This window comes from Phyllostomus discolor, chromosome 5, assembly GCF_004126475.2.
Source record: "Phyllostomus discolor isolate MPI-MPIP mPhyDis1 chromosome 5, mPhyDis1.pri.v3, whole genome shotgun sequence".
Lineage (NCBI taxonomy): Eukaryota > Metazoa > Chordata > Mammalia > Chiroptera > Phyllostomidae > Phyllostomus > Phyllostomus discolor.
The window spans coordinates 92,761,224-92,783,447 of record NC_040907.2 but is presented as its reverse complement, the minus strand read 5'-3'; the positions used below and the strand labels follow the sequence as shown (position 1 = coordinate 92,783,447).

Below are 22,224 nucleotides of genomic sequence, written 5' to 3'. Positions count from 1 at the left end.
CATATAGGAAATGGAGAAGCCAAAGAACTTATATGGACAATCCATGACCATGAGCTAAGGTGGGGGGAGCAGGGAGTAATGGTGGTAGGAGGGGCGGTACTGGGTGGAGGGAAATAAAGGGGAGAAAAAATATTTGACAACTGTAATAGCATAAAAAAACATACTTTAAAAGATTGAGAACTAGAACTACCATATATTCCAGCAATCCTATTCCAAGGTGTTTATCTAAAGAGATACAAAATACTTAATTCAAAAAGATTTATGCATCCTATGTTCAATGAAATATTATTTACAATGGCCAAACATGGAAATTACCAAGTGTCCATCAACAGACAACTGGACAAAGAAGAAGTCATACATATAAACAATGGCATATTATTCAGCCTTAATAAAGAATGAAATATTTCCATCTGAGACAACATGGATTGACATAGAGGGCATTATGCTGATTAAAATAAGTCAGAAAAACAAATACCATATAATTTAATTTATATGTGCAACCTAAAGAAAGAAAGTCATAGATACAGAGAACAAACTGATGGTTGCCAGATGGAAGCAAGGTTTTAGAGCTGGCTGAGAAAAGTGAAAAGATTAGGAAGTACAAACTGGCAGTTACAAAATAATCAGGGGGATGTGAACTACAGCATAGGAAATATAGTCAATGATAGTGCAGTAACTACTTATGGTATCAGGTGGGCATGCAAGACCTATTAGGGGGATCACTTTGTAAGTTATATAAATGTGTAACCACTATGCTGTACACTTGAAATTAGTATAATATTGTATATCAACTGTAATTGAAAATTAAAAAGTTAAAAATGGTTAAGATGATAAATTTTAAATTACATATATTTTGCCACAATTCTTAAAACTACAATTATACATTTAAAAATTTACTTTTAGTTCTAGCAGCCTTCTTGTAGATTTCACCCAACTGGCTACCTAGGTGATCCTATCACCTACAAGTACAGTTGTTCCAGTCATGCTCACAGCTGTTGCTGGGGCTGTGCTATAGTAGAGAATACAAGCTGTTCACTTCTTGTACTTTACTGGGAATTAAGTACTTAAAATGTGCACAGCAACTAAAATTCTATCAACTGGAGTATAAAAAAATTAGTAAGTGGGTTTAAGAAGGATATAATATCAATACATACACATTCACTGTATTTCTATAGAATAAACATTCAAAAACTGGAATTTAAAACATTTATAATAGCAGAGAATATGAAATACTTAGGGATAAATTCAAAATATTTGTAAGGTTTACACATTGAAAACAGTAAGACATTACTGAGAGGAAAAGTTTTAAATAAATAAAGAGATATATTATGTACATGATGTTGCTTCTTCCTAAATTGATCTATAAAGCCAACACAATCCCAGTCAAAATCCCAACAGACTTTTTTGTAAAGTTGATTCTAAAATTTATATGAAAATTTGAAGGACCTAGTATATTCAAGGCAACTCTGAAAAGAAAAATTGACAAAGATGGAAGACTAATACTACCCCATTTCAAAAGGGGAAATAGTACTTACAATAGCAAAATTATAGTAATTCAGATAATATGGAAAGACAGAAAAACAGATCAATGGAACAGAATATAGAGTCCAGAAATAGATCTATTCAGATATGGTCAACTGATCATCAATAAAGATTCCAAGAAAATTAAATGGGGGAAAAATAATTGTCTCAATAAATGGTCTGAAACAACAGGACAAACATATGAAAGGAAAAAGAGAGGAAGGATCAGAAGACAGAGAAAAAGGAATGGAGAGAGAGAGGGAGCAAGGAAGGAAAAAGATACTCAACCTCTATCTCACATAATATATAAAATTACTCACAAACTGAAATAAGATCTAAAATTTAAAATTCTAAAAGAAAACATAAGAAACAATACTACTGATCATGAGTTTGCCTAAGATTTCTTAAGCATGTCTCAAAAAAGCATTAAGCATTAAAAAATAATCAATAAATTGGATATTAGAAAAATTTAAAACTTTTGCTTTTTAAAAATACACTGTTATAAAAATAATTAAGACACAGAAAATAAATGCAAACATATATCTGATTAAAAAACATGTATGTATAATGTATAGAGTACTATAACTCAATAAGAAAAAAATAATCCATTTTTTAAATGAGCAAAAGATTTGAAGATACTTTACTGAACAAGATACATAGATGGAAAACAAATGTATGAAAAAGTGCTCAACACCACTTCCATTAGACTTCCACTGCAATGGCTAAGATAAAGAAGACATTACCAAGTACTGGTAAGAATGTCTAGCATCCAGAACTCTCAAAGACTACTGATGGGAATGTAAAATGCCACAACCACTTTGGAAAACAGTCTGACAGGGTTTTTTGAAAATAACATGCACCAACAAAGATCCAACCATTCCACTCCTATGTATTTAGCCAAGAGAAAAGAAAACACGTGTCCATGCAAACACTTGTACATGAATCCTAAGGACTTTACTTGCATCAACAAAAAAACAGAAACAACTCAAATGTCATCAACAGGTGAATGGATAAACAACTCTCAGCACAGCCATACAATGGAATACTACGGGGCAATATAAAAGAATGAACTGCTGATACATACAGCATGGATGTATCTCAAAATAATTAAAGCAAAAGAAGCTAGAAAAAAGTGCATACTGTTTGGTTCCATTTATATAAGATTTTTAACTCTGCAAACTTATCTACAGTGGCAGAAAGGGAATCAGTGATTGCAGTGGTGGTGGGAGGGAATTGAAATAGGGCAGGAGGGAGGGATTTCAAAGGAGCAGGAAGAAGTTCTTGGTGATGATGGATATGGTCAGTATCTGCTTGTGGTCACAGATGTGGTCATATGTTAAAACTCAATAAAATATATACACTTAAAACACATACAGTTTATTTCATTTTAATTATATCTCAAAGCTATAAAAACATCACTTGTCCTATGACCTATGCTTCAGAGGCACAGTGGCAAGTAAATAAATGCTGGGATATAAGCTTTCTGGCTGAGGTTATTCAATGTTTTCCTGCAGAAAAATACATCACCAAAGATAATACTGGGGCTATAAAAGCAGACCTGTAGGTCAGGAGAACATTCTATTGCTGCTCCAATCATTCTATAGAAACTGCACACAATGCCCTCTCCTTGTGTGGGGCGTGGCCACATGCAGAAAAGGGGGACAACTTAGACAGCTGACTTGTATATTAACTAGTCACATTAACAGAAATCTACATCATTTATATTTGTTTTAAAAAACACTTACATAGAGTTGTCTTTTAATTTAGGAACCAGAATTTCCACTGATTGTTCTTGTAAATCCGAAGAAAATTCATGTTCTGAAGTAACTTCTAGTGGTGAAAATTAAAAACAAAAATGTTAAGTTTTTCAAGTAAATATTTAAATATAAATATACCATCCAAGCCTTATTTATGAGAGATTTAAAAATCTGACCTTGCTGTGCATCACCCAGTTTCAATTTTTCAGGAGAACTATCAGCTATCTTTGTTTGCTGCAGAAAAAAAATATGTATTTCATTATGGTGCCTTTGAAGGCCTCTTTTATCACTTGTTTGTAGCCTCCAAAGAAAAGCATTTCCATTGAATACTAAGATACCAGGCTCTTTGTTCATTACAGTTAGCTGTTCCAAAAAATCGATATTCACCCTCAGGAGAAATTTGCCACTGTCGAAGACAATCAGAGTGTTCCAAAGTTACTAAGGGAAACATCAAGGGAAAACTTACAGAAATGTCTTCAATAGTGTCAGAATTGTTGAACTAAGCACAGAACTTCCCAAGGGGACCAAATATCTAGCCATGGTATGTTTGTTTTTTAAAAAATCCATTATACTATCATCACAGTTCAGTATGATGTGTCCAGGTAATCCAATATAAGTAAAGGAGAAAGGGGCAGAACCCTACACATGCTAAGCAGTGTGTTAGGTGCTATACACACATTGTGTTTTTAATCCTAGAGGTCCACACTGAGAACCAGCTATTACTTCCATTTTGTAGATGAGTCTTCAGGCTCAGTGATGTTAAGTAATTTACCCAAGTTCCCACAGGTAGTAAGTAAAAACCAGGTCTATCCCCAAAGATTAGGCTCCTTTCCCTACATCTCAGTTGCCAGATTTCAAATGAGGGAATGAGGCAGACCCAGCCAAGTCACTCATTCCATGGGAAAGCCAAATTGAAAGAAAAAAGAGAACGCATAAACAAGGCAGGCAAAAATAATCTAAAGGAAGGGATGGTCAAAAAGAGACAGATGGTTGGCCGAGAGAAAATGGACTACATGCCAGAAGAGGCAGCTTCCACCCAGTGGACAGAGTTCAGAATCTTGTTTCCAGCTCCCCGTACTCACAGCAAGCTCAGACTGGTCATTTAAGGGTGGAGTTGTCAGGCAGTTGTCAACTTCAGCACGCCTTAACTCTGCCAGCTCAGTGGATTCTTCTGCCTGATCTATCACATTAAGAAAAGCGTATATAAAAGTGATAACAGTACTCACGTATAACTGTGTGCACACTCTCCAATTGCTCTTTGTGGGACCCTCAGTGCAGGGACATCACCATCTTTTGGTAAAAGCTGGTAAATTAGGTCAGGTCTCCAATCTCAGATTGGAAATCTATAGGAACTGCAGAAAACAGCTGTGGGCTGTAACTCATAAGGGCTACCTGATCTGTGCACGGCCAGCCTTGTAGGTAGACAGGCCACTGCACACCCTATCCCCTGCTGCCTGCCACCCATGCCATTTTTTTTTCCTTTGTCATTTCCAGTTGACCCAGAAGAGGGACTATACTAGGTGGGGAAAATGATTTAAGGCTATTAGCAGGTTTTCTTTCTCTAAAGGTACAATAATGAATTTATTATTCTTACATGATCATAGGTTTTCAGTGACCTCTTCCAAGTAAGGTTTTATCATTATTTTTACAAATATTCAGAGTAAGAAAATGTGTTATCTTCTAATATACCTGTCTCTCTTTCATGGTTGATAGGAATCTCAGTGTCTTCTTTATTAAACTTATCAACAAGTTCTGAGGAGATTTCTGTCTGGATAGGCAACATCTGAAAGAAGCCACATGACTGTTAAAACCAGTAATCTTTTTTAAAAAATTTAAGGAAAATTTAAAGCTCAGAAACAGCACATTGAAAAACCAGAAGTTTGTCTTCATCTTGTCCTTTTTTGAAGGATCATTTCACTGTTCCCAGCTTCTGGCCTACCTCCATCCTTCAGGAAAGCTCTGACTTACCACTTCCCTGCTCTCAGCCCCTCCCATCCTGGAGTCTTCAGAGCCCTTGCTTCCTGTATCCCAAGTCTGAGCCCTGTAACTTCTATCCCTGCTTTACTCAGGGAATGAAGCTCTCAGGATGAGTGTGCTGTGAGTTCCCAACTGTAGGCTCTTGCCATCCCCATCCCTTCCTCACAGGGGCTCGTGGTAGAGGAACTGTGGCTTAATAGCATGAAAAGCCCAATTTTCTCCCAAAATATTTTATTCACTTTGTGAAATATGGAGATACATGTAATTCTGAAGTTTTTCATGAATGAAGGCAAACCTATAATGTCAGGCCAACTCATGAAGTATGATGGAAGAGGTATTTTCATTAATTAATTGATTCTACTTCTATTTCTCATCTTCATGAAATGGTCTTCTCATGGCTAAGTCTTTGGAAATTATATTTATAATGCATGTTAGCATGCATAAAATGATTTTCTATACAACTAAAGCCAAAAGGATACCAACTGAATGCATGCTCCCTCAGGTCTCTGATATCTTAATTCCACCCCTATTGACCATACCATAGTGTTTTATGTTTTCTTGTCACAAATTTCTTTGCTGTGCCTACTGTCTATGATAGTCTCCTTGCTCTTGTATACAAATACGAAATATTATACTTAGTGAGATCATAGCAATCTATATAAGGCTCAGATCATTACCACAAGAAAAGGCCAATAGATAGAACTATTGAAAATTTCCAAAGAGACACTATTCCTAGTGATTCCCTTCCATCCTCAACGAGCTGAGAGATAAGGAAGTAACAACAAGCCCACAGCAGGTATCCTCAGGACTTCTGGAATAATATGATAGGGAGATGATAATATCCTAGAAAAATTTTCAATTATTCAAAATAAATAAAATAAAGCATTTTGAGGCACAAAGAGGCATTGTGCACTACATAATTAGGATGATACATGAAAAAGAAGAACTGGGATTAAAACTCACTACTCTCAGCTCTTACTTATTACATGATATGAGAAATCAATCCTTCTGCTTAATCAAATGTTCACATCAACACCCAACAAGGAGTTCTGGTTCAAGATGGCAATGTAGGAAATTCCTAAACTCACCCCCTCCCACAGGCACACTGATCTTCAGCTACTATAGTACAATTTCCTCTGGGAAAAAAAAAACACCAAATGTAGCTGAATGATTCCTACAGATCAGGTGAACAAGAAAAAAACTACAGAGAAGAAGGCAAAAAATGTTAAGACATGATCTCACCATAAACCCTACCACTAGCATGGTAACCCACAATCAGGAAGGAACTCAGACTGCACATTTCTCATTGAGGAGCAAAGGGTATGAACTCCCACTTTTAAGTGGTGCCCCAACTTTTAAGATTTGCACCTGAGATACAAACTCTGCAACTATCTAGCTTTGAAAAGTCATTGGGACTTGAGTCCATGAGACTTACAAGGCTATAACAAACTGAGAAACAGTTTTGTTTTTTCTCTTAAATTATTGTTGTTCAATTACACTTGTTTGCATTTTCTCCCCACCTCTCCCCCCACAACCCCAGCCAAACTCACCTCCCTCTCTTGCTTCTACCCTCCCCCTTGGTTTTGTCCATTATAGTAGTATGTCCTTTATAGTAGTTCCTGAAAACCCTACTCCCTACTGTCCCCTTCCTGCTCCCCCTTGGCCATTGTTAGATTGTTCTTAATTTCAATGTCTCTGGTTATATTTTGTTTGCTTTTTTCTTTTGTTGATTATGTTCCAGTTAAAGGTAAGATCATGTGGTATTTGTCTCTCACTGCCTGGCTTATTTTACTTAGCATAATGTTCTCCAGTTCCATCCATGCAGTTGCAAAGGGTATAAGCTCCTTTTTTCCCTCTGCTGTGTAGAATTCCACTGTGTAAACGTACCATAGTTTTTTGATCCACTCATTTGCTGATGGGCACTTAGGTTGCTTCCAGCACTTGGCTATTGTAAATTGTGCTGCTATGAACATTGGGGTGCATAGGTTCTTTTGGATTGGTGTTTCAGGGCTCTTAGGGTATAATCCCAGCAGTGGAATTGCAGATCAAAAGGCAGTTCCATTTTTAGTTTTCTGAGGAAATTCCATACTGTTTTTCACAGTGGCTGCACCACTCTGCATTCCCACCAACAGTCTACTAGGGTTCCCCTTTCTCCGCATCCTCTCCAACACTTGTTTATTGATTTGTTTATGATGGCCATTCTGACTGGTGTGAGGTGGTATCTCATTGTGGTTTTAATTTGCAGCTCTCTGATGGCTAGTGATACTGAGGATCTTTTCATATGTCTCTGGACCCTCTGAATGTCCTCCTTAGAGAACTGTGTGTTCAAGTCTTTTGCCCATTTTTAATTGTTTTTTTTTTCCTGGAGTTGAGTCATGTGAGTTCTTTATATATTTTGGAAATCAAACCCTTGTCCCAGGTATCATTGGCAAATATGTTTTCCCATATAGTTGGTTCTCTTTTTATTTTAATGCTCTTTTCTTTAGCCACACAGAAGCTTTTTATTTTGATGAGATCCCATTTGTTTATTCTTTCCTTTATGTCCCTTGCTCTAGGGGACATATCCACAAAGATGTTGCTGCTTGGAATGTCTTAAGATTTTCCTGCCAATGTTTTCCTCTAGGACTTATATGGTGTTACAACTTATATTTAAGTCTTTTATCCACCTTGAATTTATTTTTGTGTATGGCATAAGTTGGTGATCAAATTTCAACTTTTTGCATGTAGCTGTCCAGTTCTCCCAACACCACTTGTTAAAAAGGCTATTTTTGCACCATTTTATGCTTCTTTCCCCTTTGTCAAATATTAATTGACCATAGAGACTTGGGTTTATTTCTGGGCTCTCTGTTCTGTTCCATTGGTCCATGTGCCTGTTTTTATGCCAGTACCAGGCTGTTTTGATTACAGTGGCCTTATAATACAGTTTGATATCAGGTATTGTGATCCCTCCTGCTTTGTTCTTCTTTCTCAAAATTGGGGTTGTTTATGGTTCCATATAAATTTCTTAAATGTTTGTTCTATATCTGTGAAATAAGTCATGGGTACTTTAATAGGGATTGCATTGAATGTATAAATTGCTTTGGGTAGTATGGGCATTTTGATGACCATACATTTATTCTTCCAATCCATGAGCATGGTAAATGGTTCCATTTGTTTGTGTCTTCCTTAATTTCTTTCTTCAGTGTTGTATAATTTTCTGAGTACAGGTCTTCTACCTCCTTGGTTAGGTTTATTCCTAGGTACTTTATTTTTCTTGTTGCTATATCAAATGGGATTTTTTTCCTGATTTCTTTGAGAAACAGTTCTTAAAGGGCTCACTTGCCTTCCCCAGGGCCCAGCATGGAAGCAACCCACTAAAAAGAAACTTATCTGCTTATCTTAAAACTTCAGTCTGAGTGCCAGGCATCTAAGGACAGAAGCCAGAAAGCACCATCATTATACTCTACTTTGTCTTGCCCTAGCTTGCCAATGTCTCTGGACAGCAGCTTATCCTCTCAACTAGTGCCTTGATTTTTACAGCTACAACCCAGGGGACACCTCTAAATTGCCTGGCTCTTGTGACCAGCAGGGCTCAAACTCAGGACTGCAAACAATGAAGAGTGTTCTTACCTAGCTACCACCCTCAGGACACACAAAAGATTGAGATGTCCAGTCTTTATGTGAAAAAGGCCTATTCACTTATCTCCATAGCTGCTGCCTGAGAGGCAGGTTTCTAATTAAACACAGAACTTAGGGCTGACTGTGAATCCCCAGAGGACTTGGAGGGCAGGTGTTATCTTCATACTTCCCCTCTGCCATGCACCAGACTACCAAGATCTCCCAGACAGCAACTTGTACACACATCTGGTACCCATTTCTACATCTGGTGCCCCAGTTTTGGTGGCTGTAACCCAAGGTATGCCCCTGGATTGCCTGGTTCTGATGGCCATCAGGGCTTGCATTCCTGTGTCCCATAGGACTATAACAGCTGAAGAGACAGTTCCTGTCTGGCTATCACCCCTAGGGCACAGCACACACAGCAGACTAAAACACACCCCCAGTTTTTCTTTGAAAAAGGCCTATTTGCTTTCCTGAAGATGTGGTAAGAGGGGCAGATTTCTGGCTGGGCACATGCATAGAGGCTACTGAGGTACTCTCCAAAACAGAGGCCAGTGGATGCTACCTTTGCCTTCTCCCTCTCTGCCTCACTATAGCTCACTAGTATCTTCCAGAAAGGAGCTTGTACTGTCACTTAGCACCCAATTTTTGTGGCTGCCACCCAGAGTACACCTCTAGATCACCTGGTTCTAATGGACAGTGGGGATTGCACTCACACTCACAGTCCCACAGGACTGTAAATATATTAATACTTCAAAAGCTGCTGGCTGATGGTCTATTTTCCAATCAGCCTGAATCTAGGTGTTGATTGAGATCTTTCCCTTTAGGATACTGACAGCTCTTGGAACAATTTCAAATACTAGGAGCCACTAAAAATGAAAGAGGCTGCTTGGACTTTCCCAGGACTGAGAGAAAATGAAGAGCTAGGGCAGGGTTGAGAAACAAGATTCATTTCTTTATGAGGCCACTCCTTCAGATTGGAAGAGGTGGCTATTTTATCTAATGCATAGAAAGCAACAAAAAGAGTAAAATAAAATGTAGGAACACAGGAACATGTTCCAAATGAAAACAAAATAAGTCTCAGAAGAAGACCTACATGAAAAGGATATAAGTGATTTACTTGATAAACAGTTCAAAATAACAGTCATAAAAATACTCACCAATGGTAGAATGGATTATCACAGTGAGAAATTCATAGAAAACATTAAAAATATAAGAAAATACCAAACAGAAGTCATAGACCTTAAGAATACTGTCACTAAAACTGAAAAACACTCTACAGATGTTCAACAACAGGATAGATGAAACAAAAGAAAGGATCACTGAACCTGAAGACAGAACTCATCCAATCAGAACAGCAAAAAAAAAAAAAAAAAAAAAAGAAAAGAAAAAGGTGAGGATACTATAAAATATTTATGAGACAACATCAAGTGGACAAACATTCACAATAGGGGTCAGAAGGACAACAAAGAGAGAAAGGGGAAGAAAGTTTATTTGAAGAGATAATGGCTTAAAATTTCTCTAACATGGAATAGGAAATAGACATCCATATCCAGGAAACCCAAAGAGGGAAGGAAGGGAGGGAGGGAGGGAAGAAGGAAGGAAAGAAAACAAACCCAAAAGACCCACAACATGATACATTATAATTAAAGTGTCAAAAGTTAAAGACAAAAAAGAATCTTAAAAGCAGCAAGAGAAAAACAACTTGTTACATATAAAGGACCCCATCTAAGACTATCAGTTTTCTCAGCTGAAAATTTGCAGGCCAAGGGTATGTGGCACAATATATTAAAAGTGCTCAAAGAAAAAAACTTCCAACCAAGAATATCCTACCTGACAATGCTGCATTCAAATTTGGAGATAAAGTGTTCTAGAAAAGCAAAAGCTAAAGGAGTTCATCATTACTAAACCATCTTTACAAGAAAATGTTAAATGGTCTCTTTAAGCTTAAATGAAAGGGTGCTAATTAGTAACAGGAAAATATATAAAACTATACATTTCACTGATAAAGATAGATATACAGTAAAATTATGAACAACCTAATGTAAATAAGCTAATACTATAATTACTTATAAAGCTAATATGAAAGTTAAAAAGATAACTGAATAAAAGTAACTATAACTACAATACTTTGTTAAGGGATATGCAAGATAAAAAGATGTAAATTTTAACATCAACAATATAAAACATGAGAGGAAGAGTAAAATGTAGAGCATCTGAATGAAGTTCAACTTAAATTGTTATCAACTTAAAAATAGACTGTCACAAGTTGCTTTATATCAGCCTTACAGTAACAAATCAAAAAACTATAGTAGACACACACACAAAAAAAGATTTTTAAATAGGAACCTAAGCATACCACTAAAGAAAATCATCAAATCATACAGAAATAGAACAAGAGAAGAAAGGAACAAAGGATGTATAAAAGAGCCACACAAAAAATGAACAAAATGGCAATCAGCATGTACCTATCAATAACTTTAAATGTAAATAAGTTCAATTCTCCATTCAAAAGACATAGTCACTGAATAGTTTTTTTTTTAAAGACCCATCTATATGTTGCCTTCAAGAGACTCACTTCAGATGTAAGGAAGCACACACGCTGAAAGTGAAGGGATGGAAAAGATATTCCATGCAAATGGAAAGTGAGAGAAAGCTGGAATAGCTATAGTTATATCAGACAAAATAGACTTTAAAACAAAGGCTCTATAGTTGTCCCTCGCTATATCGCAGTTCACTTATTGCAGCTTCACTGTATCACAGGTTTAAAACCCCAATAGAAGTAATTACGTTTACTTCACTGGTAAGTACACATATAGAATTTTATATGTTGTTAAAATTATATAGGTTTAAGAGTGTAGAAAGTGTTTAAGAGCATATGAAGTGTTTATAAGAGAGTGGGGAAGGTTTATAGGAGTGTGGGAAGGGTTTATAAAGCCTTAAAATATATATAAATAATAAAACAAATATAACATCGCTACTTCGTGGATTTTCACCTATCTCGGGAGTCTCTGAAATGTAACTCCCACGATAGGTGAGGGATCACTGTAATAAAAAACAAGGAAGGTTATTAGTTAATGATAAAGGGGTCAATTGTATCAGCACAATACAGTACTTATACATGTTTATGCACCTAACATAGGAATACCTACCTATATAAAGCAAATATTAAAAGACCTAAAGGGAGAATTAGAAATTACATATTTGAAAACTGCTGAGAGTAAATTAAAAGTTCTCATTACAAGAAAAAATCTTTAATTATGGCAACAGCTCACTAGACTTTTGTGGTGATCAGTTTGCTATATGCACAAATACTGAATCACTATGCTATACACCTGAAACTAATAGTCATGTACCACTTACTACATTCTGAGAAGTGCATCATTAGGTGATGTCATCACTGTGTGAACATTGAGTACACTTACACAAACCCAGATGGTGTAGCCTAGTACACACCTATGCTATATGGTAGAGTCTGCTGATCTTAGGCTTCAATCCTGTACAGCAAGTTACTGTACAAAAACAACATGAGATTAAAACAAACACAACCTAAAATGATGCAATCAAAAGACACAGTAAGCACCAGACGTATGAGGCTCCTGCCAGCATAACACAGTGTACTGCTCTACAGCAAAGTTCTTTTTTCAGTAAGGAGAAAGAGTATTCTAAAGAAACAAAAATGGGGAGGGGTGAAGGGTGGGGAGAAAATACAGACAACTGAACAATAATTTATATAATAAAAATAAATATTATTATACTTTTAAAAAGAAACAAAAATATACAATAGTGAACATATGTCAATAATATTGTTGCTTATCATTATCAATTATGTGCTATACATAATTGCATGTGTCATACTTTTATGTAACTGGTTGTGCAGTAGGTTTGTTTACACCATGACAAACACACATATAATGCACTGCACTATGATGATGATGTTATGAAGGCTACAATGTCACTTGGTGATAGGAATTTTTCAGCTCCATTATAATATTGTGGAACCACCCTCATCTATCAAGTCTATCACTGACTGAAACATTGTTATGTGAATGACATATTATATGTCAGTTGTATTTCAATTTTTAAAAACCCAACATGGAAACTTAAGAGACATGAAAACATACTAACACAGTAAAATAATTAAAGACAATTAAACCTGCCACCTGTTTGTCTTCTCCTAAAGCTTTAATGGAAGCTTGTGATATGTTGAATTGCAAATCAAAATGGATTTCTATTTTCCTCACTTCTTGGTTTCTGATATTAATAGGCTTCAGGTAAATGATAAATATCTTCTTTTCAGTCTCTAGAAAAAAAATAAAGTATACCAATGTGTATCAACAACTGTAAGTTTTATTTTAAATTTTTATAATTTATAATTTTATAAGTGTACTGTGATATTTGTCAATTGTCCAGATTTGTCCAGTAATTACTGGCTGAAAAGAAATATTTTAATGTGTCTTTTTAAAATATTTTTTATTTTTTATTTATTTTTAGACAGAGGGGAAGGGTGGGAGAAAGAGAGGGTGAGAAACATTAATGTGTAGTTGCTTCTCACAGCAACCCCCCAAATGGGGACCTGGCCCATAACCCAAGCATATGCCCTGACTGGGAATCGAACCAGTGACCCTTTGTTTTGCAGGCTGGCACCTAATCCATTGAGCCACACCAGCCAGGGTGAAAAGAAATATTTTAAAAGTTATTTTGAAGTTACTTTTATTAGATTCACATGTGTGTTTATAGACACACACAATATGATTAAGTGGTTAATTTGGCAGAAATAGAAAGTAACTGATCTTAGCCACACAGCAATGGAGATAGCTTCGTCTTCTAAAACTCAACCCATTTTTCAAAGAGTATTTTCTAAACATAAAGCTATCATTTATAACAGATGTTTTACATCCCAATATATTAAGAATAACTAACATTCATCCTCATTCTTTCTCTCTCCCAGATCCCACTCATTTCTAAAATTCAGATCAAATGTCAATGGTCACAATATGCAAAATGGAATAATCTACCTTTCTTTCAATGTTCTCCACTTACACAGGAGAAATGGAAACATCACAAACAGTCCTGTTCCTCAGACAACAGTCTCCTTGAGGGTCCCCTTCCAGGACACCAGCCCCTTACTGACAAATAGTAATTGTTTAGAACAGAAAATAGCTTGGACCAATGATTTTTAATGAGTGTGCTGCAAGAATTTTTTTTTAAACTTGCAATACCTAACTATTTAGTCAAGGGCACTGACCTCTTTTTCCTTATATTGTCAACCAAAAAAATGACAACACCCATAAGGGAACTAAATGGTAATGGGAAAAAATACAATGAAGATTAACTTTTTAAAAAATGACAATAGCCAAAATAAAAAATAGCCATCCAGAGTGAATGCCCTGTCTTGAACCATAAATATATAGGTCTTAATAGAGTGACATTCTATTGGTCACATCGCAAAATAAGGCTGCACCTGATTGGTTAATTCTTGGTGCCAGAAATCCTTATATACAATTATAGGTACCTGCCTTTTTAAAATATTGGAGAACAAAAATTATAGGTATCAAAATTTTACCTATTTTTGTCAGATGAGCAAAATATATATTTTTTGGTGTGCTACAGATTTTTAGTAATTAGTTTGTGTGCCATGAGATGAAAAATATTGAAGATTGCAGGCTTAGACAAAAATTCAAGGGGAGTCCAAGAATAAGCCATAATAAGTTCATGCTGAGTTGGAAACAACAGGAGGAAAAAAGAGTACAGTCTATGAAAGAGTGGGCAAAGCTAAAGTCACCAACTGTTGAGAATGGAAAGAGGAAAACAGAGTAAGACACACCTAGGTCTGGATCTGTGGCTACTGAGTATTTATAACACGGCTAGTACAAACTGAAGTGCGCCATTAGCATAAATTACACGTCAATCCATGAAGGCTTACTACAAGAAAGAGAGAGTAAAATATCTGATCAATTTTCCATATTAATTACATGTTAGAAAGTTGATATTTTTATATATTGGGTTAAATGTATATTATTAAAATTAGTCCACTTAAAACAACTTCTTAATGTGGCTATGTGAAAATTTAACATTAAATATGTGGCTCACATTATGTTTCTATAGGACAATGTTGGCCTAGAGAAAAGCTCAGTAATCCCCTAAAATACTGGTCTTGCTGAATATCTAGTCACTGCAGGAAAAGTCTATGAAACACTGCACAAAAGTAATTCAAACAATATCTAAAAGTATACATCTAGTTGGGCTGTACAGCTCAATGCAAACATACAAGCATCAGAAGAAATTACCTGAAGGCTGCACCAAGCATTCAACATACTACTAAAAACACTGCCAACTTCTTAGCAAGAAGTTGCATACAAAACTAAGGTGTTGCTTGGAGAATCTGCTAGACAATCTTTAGTGTCCTTGGCTATAAAAATAGAAAGTAATACCTATCTCCTTCAGATACTGTGAGGCACACAGTAAATCATAGTCTCAGAAAAGTGATATGTTAATGAAGTATAGAATATTAACTTTGAGGGGGAAAAAAGAATATTAACTTTGGCAAGTTGGTTCCTGAAAACCATTACAGTAGCAAGGTTTGGAGTTCAGGGATTTAAACAATGAAGAACAATGCTAGGGGTACCATAGTCAGAAAACCCATGAAGTTCTTTTAAAATGTTTATTTAGAGTAAATATCAACAATATTTTATGTATCTTAAATTAATAGTAACAGTTTGGATGCCTTTTATTTCTTCTTCATGACTGATCACTGTGGCCAGGATTTCAGTACCATGTTGAACGAGAGAGGTGAAAGCAGACACCACTGTCTTGTTCCTGATCTTAAAAGAAATGCTTTTAGTTTTTGCTCATTGAGCATGATGCTTGGCTGTAGGTTTTCCGTATGTGGCCTTTATTATGTTGAGGTATTATAACAGGGGAAATGGGGGCATGGTTGGGAAGCATGGAGGACTGTGCATGAGCAGCAGCTACAGTGTGATCATGCTGAGGAGCATGTGTTGTCCTATCAACCAGGGCAACATATCATGATTCAGCAGGAAGAAGTGTACAGGGTGCATGTTGGGCTAGGGAGGTGATTGGACAGAGGGACATACCCTCCTATCTGCTTCCACCACACAGGGTATTCTGGGGGACATCTTTAAAAGAGCAGAGAGTGTGAAAACAAGGAACTCTTTGCTTTCCCCTTGCCTTGCTAGTCTGGCCAGCTGCCAGGGGCCTCAGTTCCTGGGCCCATGATTCTTGCAGACCACATGGTCCAGAAGCATTCCCAGCACCCCTCCCCAGGTGTCCATAGTCTGCCTGGCAAGAAGCACAGCAGGCACTGGGCAGGTGGGGTACAAGGGAAGGAGGCTAGGGCTGGTGGACCCTGAAAGCCATATAATGGGGCAGCTAGCCTTACACCTCTTCCACACATGGGAAGCTACAGCAGCACGAGAGACTAGAGTGAGAGCTGTGCAGGGCTGCCTGACCAGGAACACAGCTGAACTGGTAAGCTGATGCTGAAGAGACAGGGAGCAAGTGCTGGACTGGTGGGCAGAAGCCAAGGAAGGAGCAGCATGCCACCAGTGGGACTTCGGTCAGTGCACACAGACTCCAAAGGATGCCTGGGGCAGACCATGACAACAAGCATGCTGCAGCTGCCTGCATCTTCCCAAGGACAGTACTTTTAAATGGGGAAAGGAATTCTGGGTGCAGCCTACAACTGATCTGGCCTGGCAGAGAGTGGCAGGGTAATTTCATTTGGATATTTTAGAAGGAATGGGCTTTGAATCTGAAACTTGCCTTTATTTCAAATGGTATGGTCATCAAATAAAAGATTCCTTTTCCTTTCCACCAAACTCTGTCTCCAGAGTTTTGCCTGTTTGGTGGCAAGTGGTGGGACCCCCACTGGCTGGTTTTGGTAACAGCACGATCCCTCTATCCCCACTTTGCTGAGAGTTTTATCATAAATGGGTGCTGGGTAGCATCTTTTCTACATCTACAATAACAGCTAACAACAACTTAAGTTATTTTTAACTTATATTTATGATTACACTTAATTTACATTTCTAGTGAGCTATTTATAACCCCTTTCTCTGTACTACAGATAGGAGGTACTCCCAACTAGTGTATCCTGTCTTTTCAATTCTTAACTGCTAAGTTTTCTCATCTGTGACACAATAAGAACTATATATTTGGCTTCTGCCCAGGTTCCTGACACAGAACTCCTAAAATCTTTATAATTTCCTGAGTGCTAGGAGCATCTTTTCTCCTAATATTTGGTCTTTTACTCCTGTTCCTGACATAAGAGCTAAGACTCTTAGCATCCCCCGAGTGATGAGTGTCTTTTGTATACTAATGAGGTGACTGGTGGCTGGAGGACCCTAGATGGCATCAGGATGGGGGCTGGTCGCAGAAGAGCTAAGGCACAATTAGAGGGTTAGAACTTTCAGACCCACCACTCAAGCTCCAGGGGAAAGGGGCCAGAGATTGAGTTAATAATCTATCATTCCTATGTGATAAAGCCTCCACAAAAATCCCTAAGGCAAGGGTCTGTAGAGCTTCAAGGTTGGTAAACACATCCTTGTGTGTGAAGGATGGAGCACCCCAATTTTACAGGGACAGAAGCTCCTGCATTCAGAGCGCATGTGGATCTCGCCCTGTGTACCTCTTTTACCTAGCTGTTCATCTATACCCTTTAATATATCTTTTATAATAAACTGGCAACTTAAATGTTTCCCTGAGTTCTGTGGGCTATTATAGTAAATTACAAAACCTAAGGAGAAAGTTGGGGAAACCCCAATTTGTAGCTAGTTGGTCAGAAGTACAGGTGGCCATCTGGGCCTTATGATTAGTGGGGGCAGTTTTGTGGGACTGAGACCTCAACCTGTGGGGTCTGCACTAACTCCAGGTAGTTAGCCTCAGAATTGAGGCCAAGAATTGACAACATTTGTTGTCAGAAGTGTTGTGAGTGAAGAGTTTTCTTTTACCCTCTCTCTCAATTCTTCCGACTCCCAGACTCCTCAGATGTCAACTGGTACAGTTCCAAAATCTAGGCTCCTTCTCACCTTCCCCTTGTTTCCCAGAGTTCCACTGGAAATGCCTCTCCTCCTGTCTCACCTCTTCTGCCATCTGCTTTACCACTTCATGTATCACAGTCCCAAAGTTTCCCTCTTTTTCCAATAATATCCAACAGGAGAAACTAAAAATGTCTGCACATTAAAACAAATTCTAACATGCATTGAAAAGAACCAATACAGAAAACTGAAACATTTGAAATGAGCCAAAAAGTTCCTGGGTGCCTGTCTACAATCCTTTCTGGGTTATCTGTACTCTTCATGGTCTTTGAGCTATTTTACAAAGCTGTGAGTTATAGAAAACTGATAATAATGAAAATGATTCTTGTCCTTAGAAATTCAAATCAATTGTGTCTGTGGAATGCAATTGCCTAGTCTTAAATCTATTTGTAAACTAATTTCAGTATTGCTTATATATGTGTGGTTTTAATTCTCCTTTGAACTGTTTATTACATCACACTGACTTCCTCATTAATTAATGAATTAAATAAAATCTGCAACTCACATTCATTTAGTAAATTTGTATAAGGATCATGATTACATCTTTTCAAAAATTATCATTTAACAAAACAAAGAATTTAGCTTATGTACACAAAATATTTCAGGGAAACTCAGGGCTGAGAAAGAATTACCTGATCCTAAGTGGTCCATGGGAGAGCCTTCAGTTACAGGTTCAAGGTTAAGAAGGATTTGTTCTCCCCAGGACTTATATGATGAGAAAGAATTGTGTTACACATTAGGTTTCACTTTTCACCCTGTTTTCAGGAAGCTAAGCACCAAATCTGAATCTCCATGCTGGCTACTTTAGACTAGTCTTCATTATAGATGTTTTTATTCTTGTCTGTGTTATCGATTTTCCATTTTTATTATTTTGGTATAAATATGCAAGCTGGTCTAAATTCTCTGTGGAAAGAAGTAAAGTATAATATCCATATTATCACATAATTTTAGTTTTCAATCTTTAATAAACCCAATTATTTTAAAATGTTAAATATATTAAATTACTTTTAAAAACATGCTTTAATTTTTTAAAGACCCAGTTTAGGAATCCTGATAGATGTTCAAGTATGGGTATAGCTGAAATGCTGAACTGAACTAACAGGTTACTTGTACCCACCCAGAAAAGGATCACTCCTGATTTCATGTCCTTCAAACCTACCTACCAATTTGAGAAGAAAGGTGAGTGATGGAGGTTTAAGAGGAGGATGCCAGGGAGATGATATTTAGACAGAGGTGGCACATAACCATATCCACTCATTATTACTATAAATCTGTAGGAAGGGAAGGACAGGTACTACATGCATTTTTTAAAATTGTAGTACAAAAAATAATATTTGCCATGTTAAGCATTCTTAGGTGTATAGTTCAGTAGTGTTAAGTATATATCATTGTACAACTGCTTTCCAGGACATTTTCATTTTGTAAATCTGAAATGGTTTAACATTAAACAACTACCCCCACTTTCCCCTCCCCACAGACCCTGGTAACCATTCTATAGTCTCTATCAATCTGAGTTCTTTAGATACCTTATGTAAGTGGAATCATACAGTATTTGTGTTTTTGTGACTGGCTGATTTCACTAAGCATTATGTCCTCAAGGTTCATGCATGTTGTCACATGTGTCAGAATTTCTTTCCTTTTTAAAGCTAAAATAATATTCTATTGTATGTATATCCCCCTTTTGTTTATCTATTCATCCACTGATGGGCTCTTAAGTTGCTTCCACACATTAGGTATTGTGAATAATGCTACAATAAACATGGGTCTATAAATACTCATATCTCTTTAAGTCCTGCTTTCAATTCTTCCAGACATATACCCAGAAGTGAAATTGCTAGATCACATAGTAGTTTTATTTTTAGTATTTTGAAAAACTAGACCATTTTCACAATGAGAAGACCAGGCAAGTAGAGAAAAGTAGGCAAGTAACGGAACCCCAAAGTCACAAAGCGAAGGAGTTAGCAGTCCTGTGCCCCTGCCTCCTGGTCCTCAGCCCACTGCTCCTTCCACTACAATTCTACATCAGTGCACAAAGTCTGCTCTGTAAGTAACTAAACACATACTGCAACTATTAAAAGAAATAATACTCTGAACTAAATGTTGGATAGTTTATCATCTTACCTATTATGCTGAAATTAATCACTTCTTCCTTCAAAAGTATTACTGAGTCCCACAAAGCACTCTTGGAGGAAAAATAAGTGAAATTCATGAGCATATAACACGTACTCACATATGAACACTCTCTAAGTGCTTAAGTTTAAACAAAAATCAAATGTGATTACCTCAGTACTATTTATATAAAAAGTTACACTCTGACTTCCTAGGTTGAAATCAATCCAAAATTTCTCTAATTTTTCATCTGCTGGTTTTCTCATCTGTAAGATAAAATTTCAGCATTAATTATACACATAAATATTATGTCAAAGGTTCAGATGAAAACTTTTCCATTAAAAACAGAACTTCTGCTTTTCCTAAAAAACTACCCTAATATTATAGGGTGTCTTCATTGCCTTACTCATTTCAACAAAACAAAAGGAAGATCTCAACTTTATACAAGTAAACTACTTCTGAAAAAAATCCTACTATCTTTAGCTATTTAATGAGATGTTTAAATATGTCAGATGGCTCTATCCACACAAACCTTTTTTCCTAGTGAAATCAGAGACGACAGTTCTATGTTTAAGCAGTAACAGTCTACACTGCATATGGATGGAAATGTGTAGCAAAGGAAGTACTGTGATCAAATAGAAGTGGTGATTTGTCTTCTAACTTACTGTGTACTAGGATAGAGCTAAGATGGAAGATTTCAAGTTACCTTCATTTTAATTATTACAAAATACATATATGCTTATAGTAAAAAAAAAGAGTCAAACAGTATGGTGTTTATAGAAACAGCAAGCTTCTCCTTCCCTGCCTCCCCACTACCCATAGGTACCTTCCCATAGGCACCATTAACAATGCCTTTGTTTTCTCCCAGACGTAGTGTAGACATTATCAGGAAATACAAAGTTTTTATTCCACAACAATGAAGCAAACACTAAACTTACCATTCTACCTCCTGTTTTCCCAATAAATAGTATTTCTTGGACACCTTTCCATCATACATGCCTACTTTTTTACAGCTATAGAGTTGAATAGAGGTTTTAACCCACAATGTATGAATCCAATGAACGGGCCCTGACTGTAGCTGATGGAAATTTAAAAGTCCAAGAAAGAAGGAGAACCAAGCAGAGAATGAACTCCTCAGACAATTAGAAGGAAAAGTAGAATACAGATACAGGAATCAAGCCATCAAAATCAGTTCTAGAGAGAAATTTGTAGAGTAGTCATGAGTTGCAGACACAGTTCACAGAGGCCAAGAACAGGTTTGGAACCCAAAACAAAAGACTCATTAATTAGGAAACCCTGAAGACATGGCTCAGACAACCTCCAACAAGGTGAAAGTCAGAGATCTTTCAAGATTTTACACCAAAATTGAGATGTTGCAGATTGGGGCACCTATACATGAAGGAACTTGTTCCTTTAGAAACCAAAGGAAGGAGTAAAAAGAGGCTGCTCAGCTTTGGACTATAAAATACATAGTAGAATTTCTTATGAAAAGGAAAGTGGCCCCAGTTGATGTGGTTGGAGTAAGAAGCATCAACTGTGTAGAAAGAAGCAAAATAATTGCCTTTTCCCCTTTTACCTAGATGTGAATAATGTTACCCACTAACACAGTAAAATAAGGCTAGGTTCCTGTAATTCACCACATGGACACATATAAACCCTAAAATTTCTTTATCAAGTAGTAACAATAGGACCCTTAAACTCACTGGTAATGCACCCCAGTTACAGTATGAGAACATAGGGGAAAGAGACAATGAGCTTCAGAGTTGAGGCCTCAGCCAGAAGTGAGCTGCCTTTTCTACAAAGCCCTGCTGAGTGACAAGAGCAGCATGGCCACTTACTGAGTAAACCTAACTCTGGGTTTCATCACATACCACCCTCACCACCCCCAGGAAGCAGAAACATACCTCATGCCCATCAGCAAAAGCAGCAATACATGGAAATGAATAGACCCTGTAAAACAATTCACAATTAAAAAGTAAAAATATGGATGGAACCCAAGCACAGCCTACAGATGTTCTACAAACCAGCATTTATGAGCAGGGTATGCCATCAAGTCTCCTTATACAAGATATGAAAGGGGACCTCAACTCTGCAAATGGGGATCATCTATGGCTAGATTTCAAGTCTCCATCTGGCAATCTACAAACCAGGTTTATTGGTACTATACCTCAGCCCAGTTGCTTGTCAAAATTACCAATGAAAGG

The 22,224-nt window shown here is 37.0% G+C and overlaps 1 protein-coding gene across 1 annotated transcript in view; it reads right to left on the bottom strand.

Moving 5' to 3' along the window:
• SYCP2L (synaptonemal complex protein 2 like) overlaps positions 1 to 22,224 on the bottom strand; it is a 69,849-nt gene that overhangs the window by 29,335 nt on the left and 18,290 nt on the right. Inside the window, exons 11-16 of the mRNA XM_036027498.1 lie at positions 21,925 to 21,970; positions 20,194 to 20,286; positions 20,033 to 20,093; positions 13,016 to 13,155; positions 4,968 to 5,061; positions 4,241 to 4,458 (exon numbers count right to left, since the gene is read on the bottom strand). Coding sequence (XP_035883391.1) covers positions 4,241 to 4,458; positions 4,968 to 5,061; positions 13,016 to 13,155; positions 20,033 to 20,093; positions 20,194 to 20,286; positions 21,925 to 21,970 — 652 coding nt within the window. The remainder of the gene's footprint in view (positions 1 to 4,240; positions 4,459 to 4,967; positions 5,062 to 13,015; positions 13,156 to 20,032; positions 20,094 to 20,193; positions 20,287 to 21,924; positions 21,971 to 22,224) is intronic.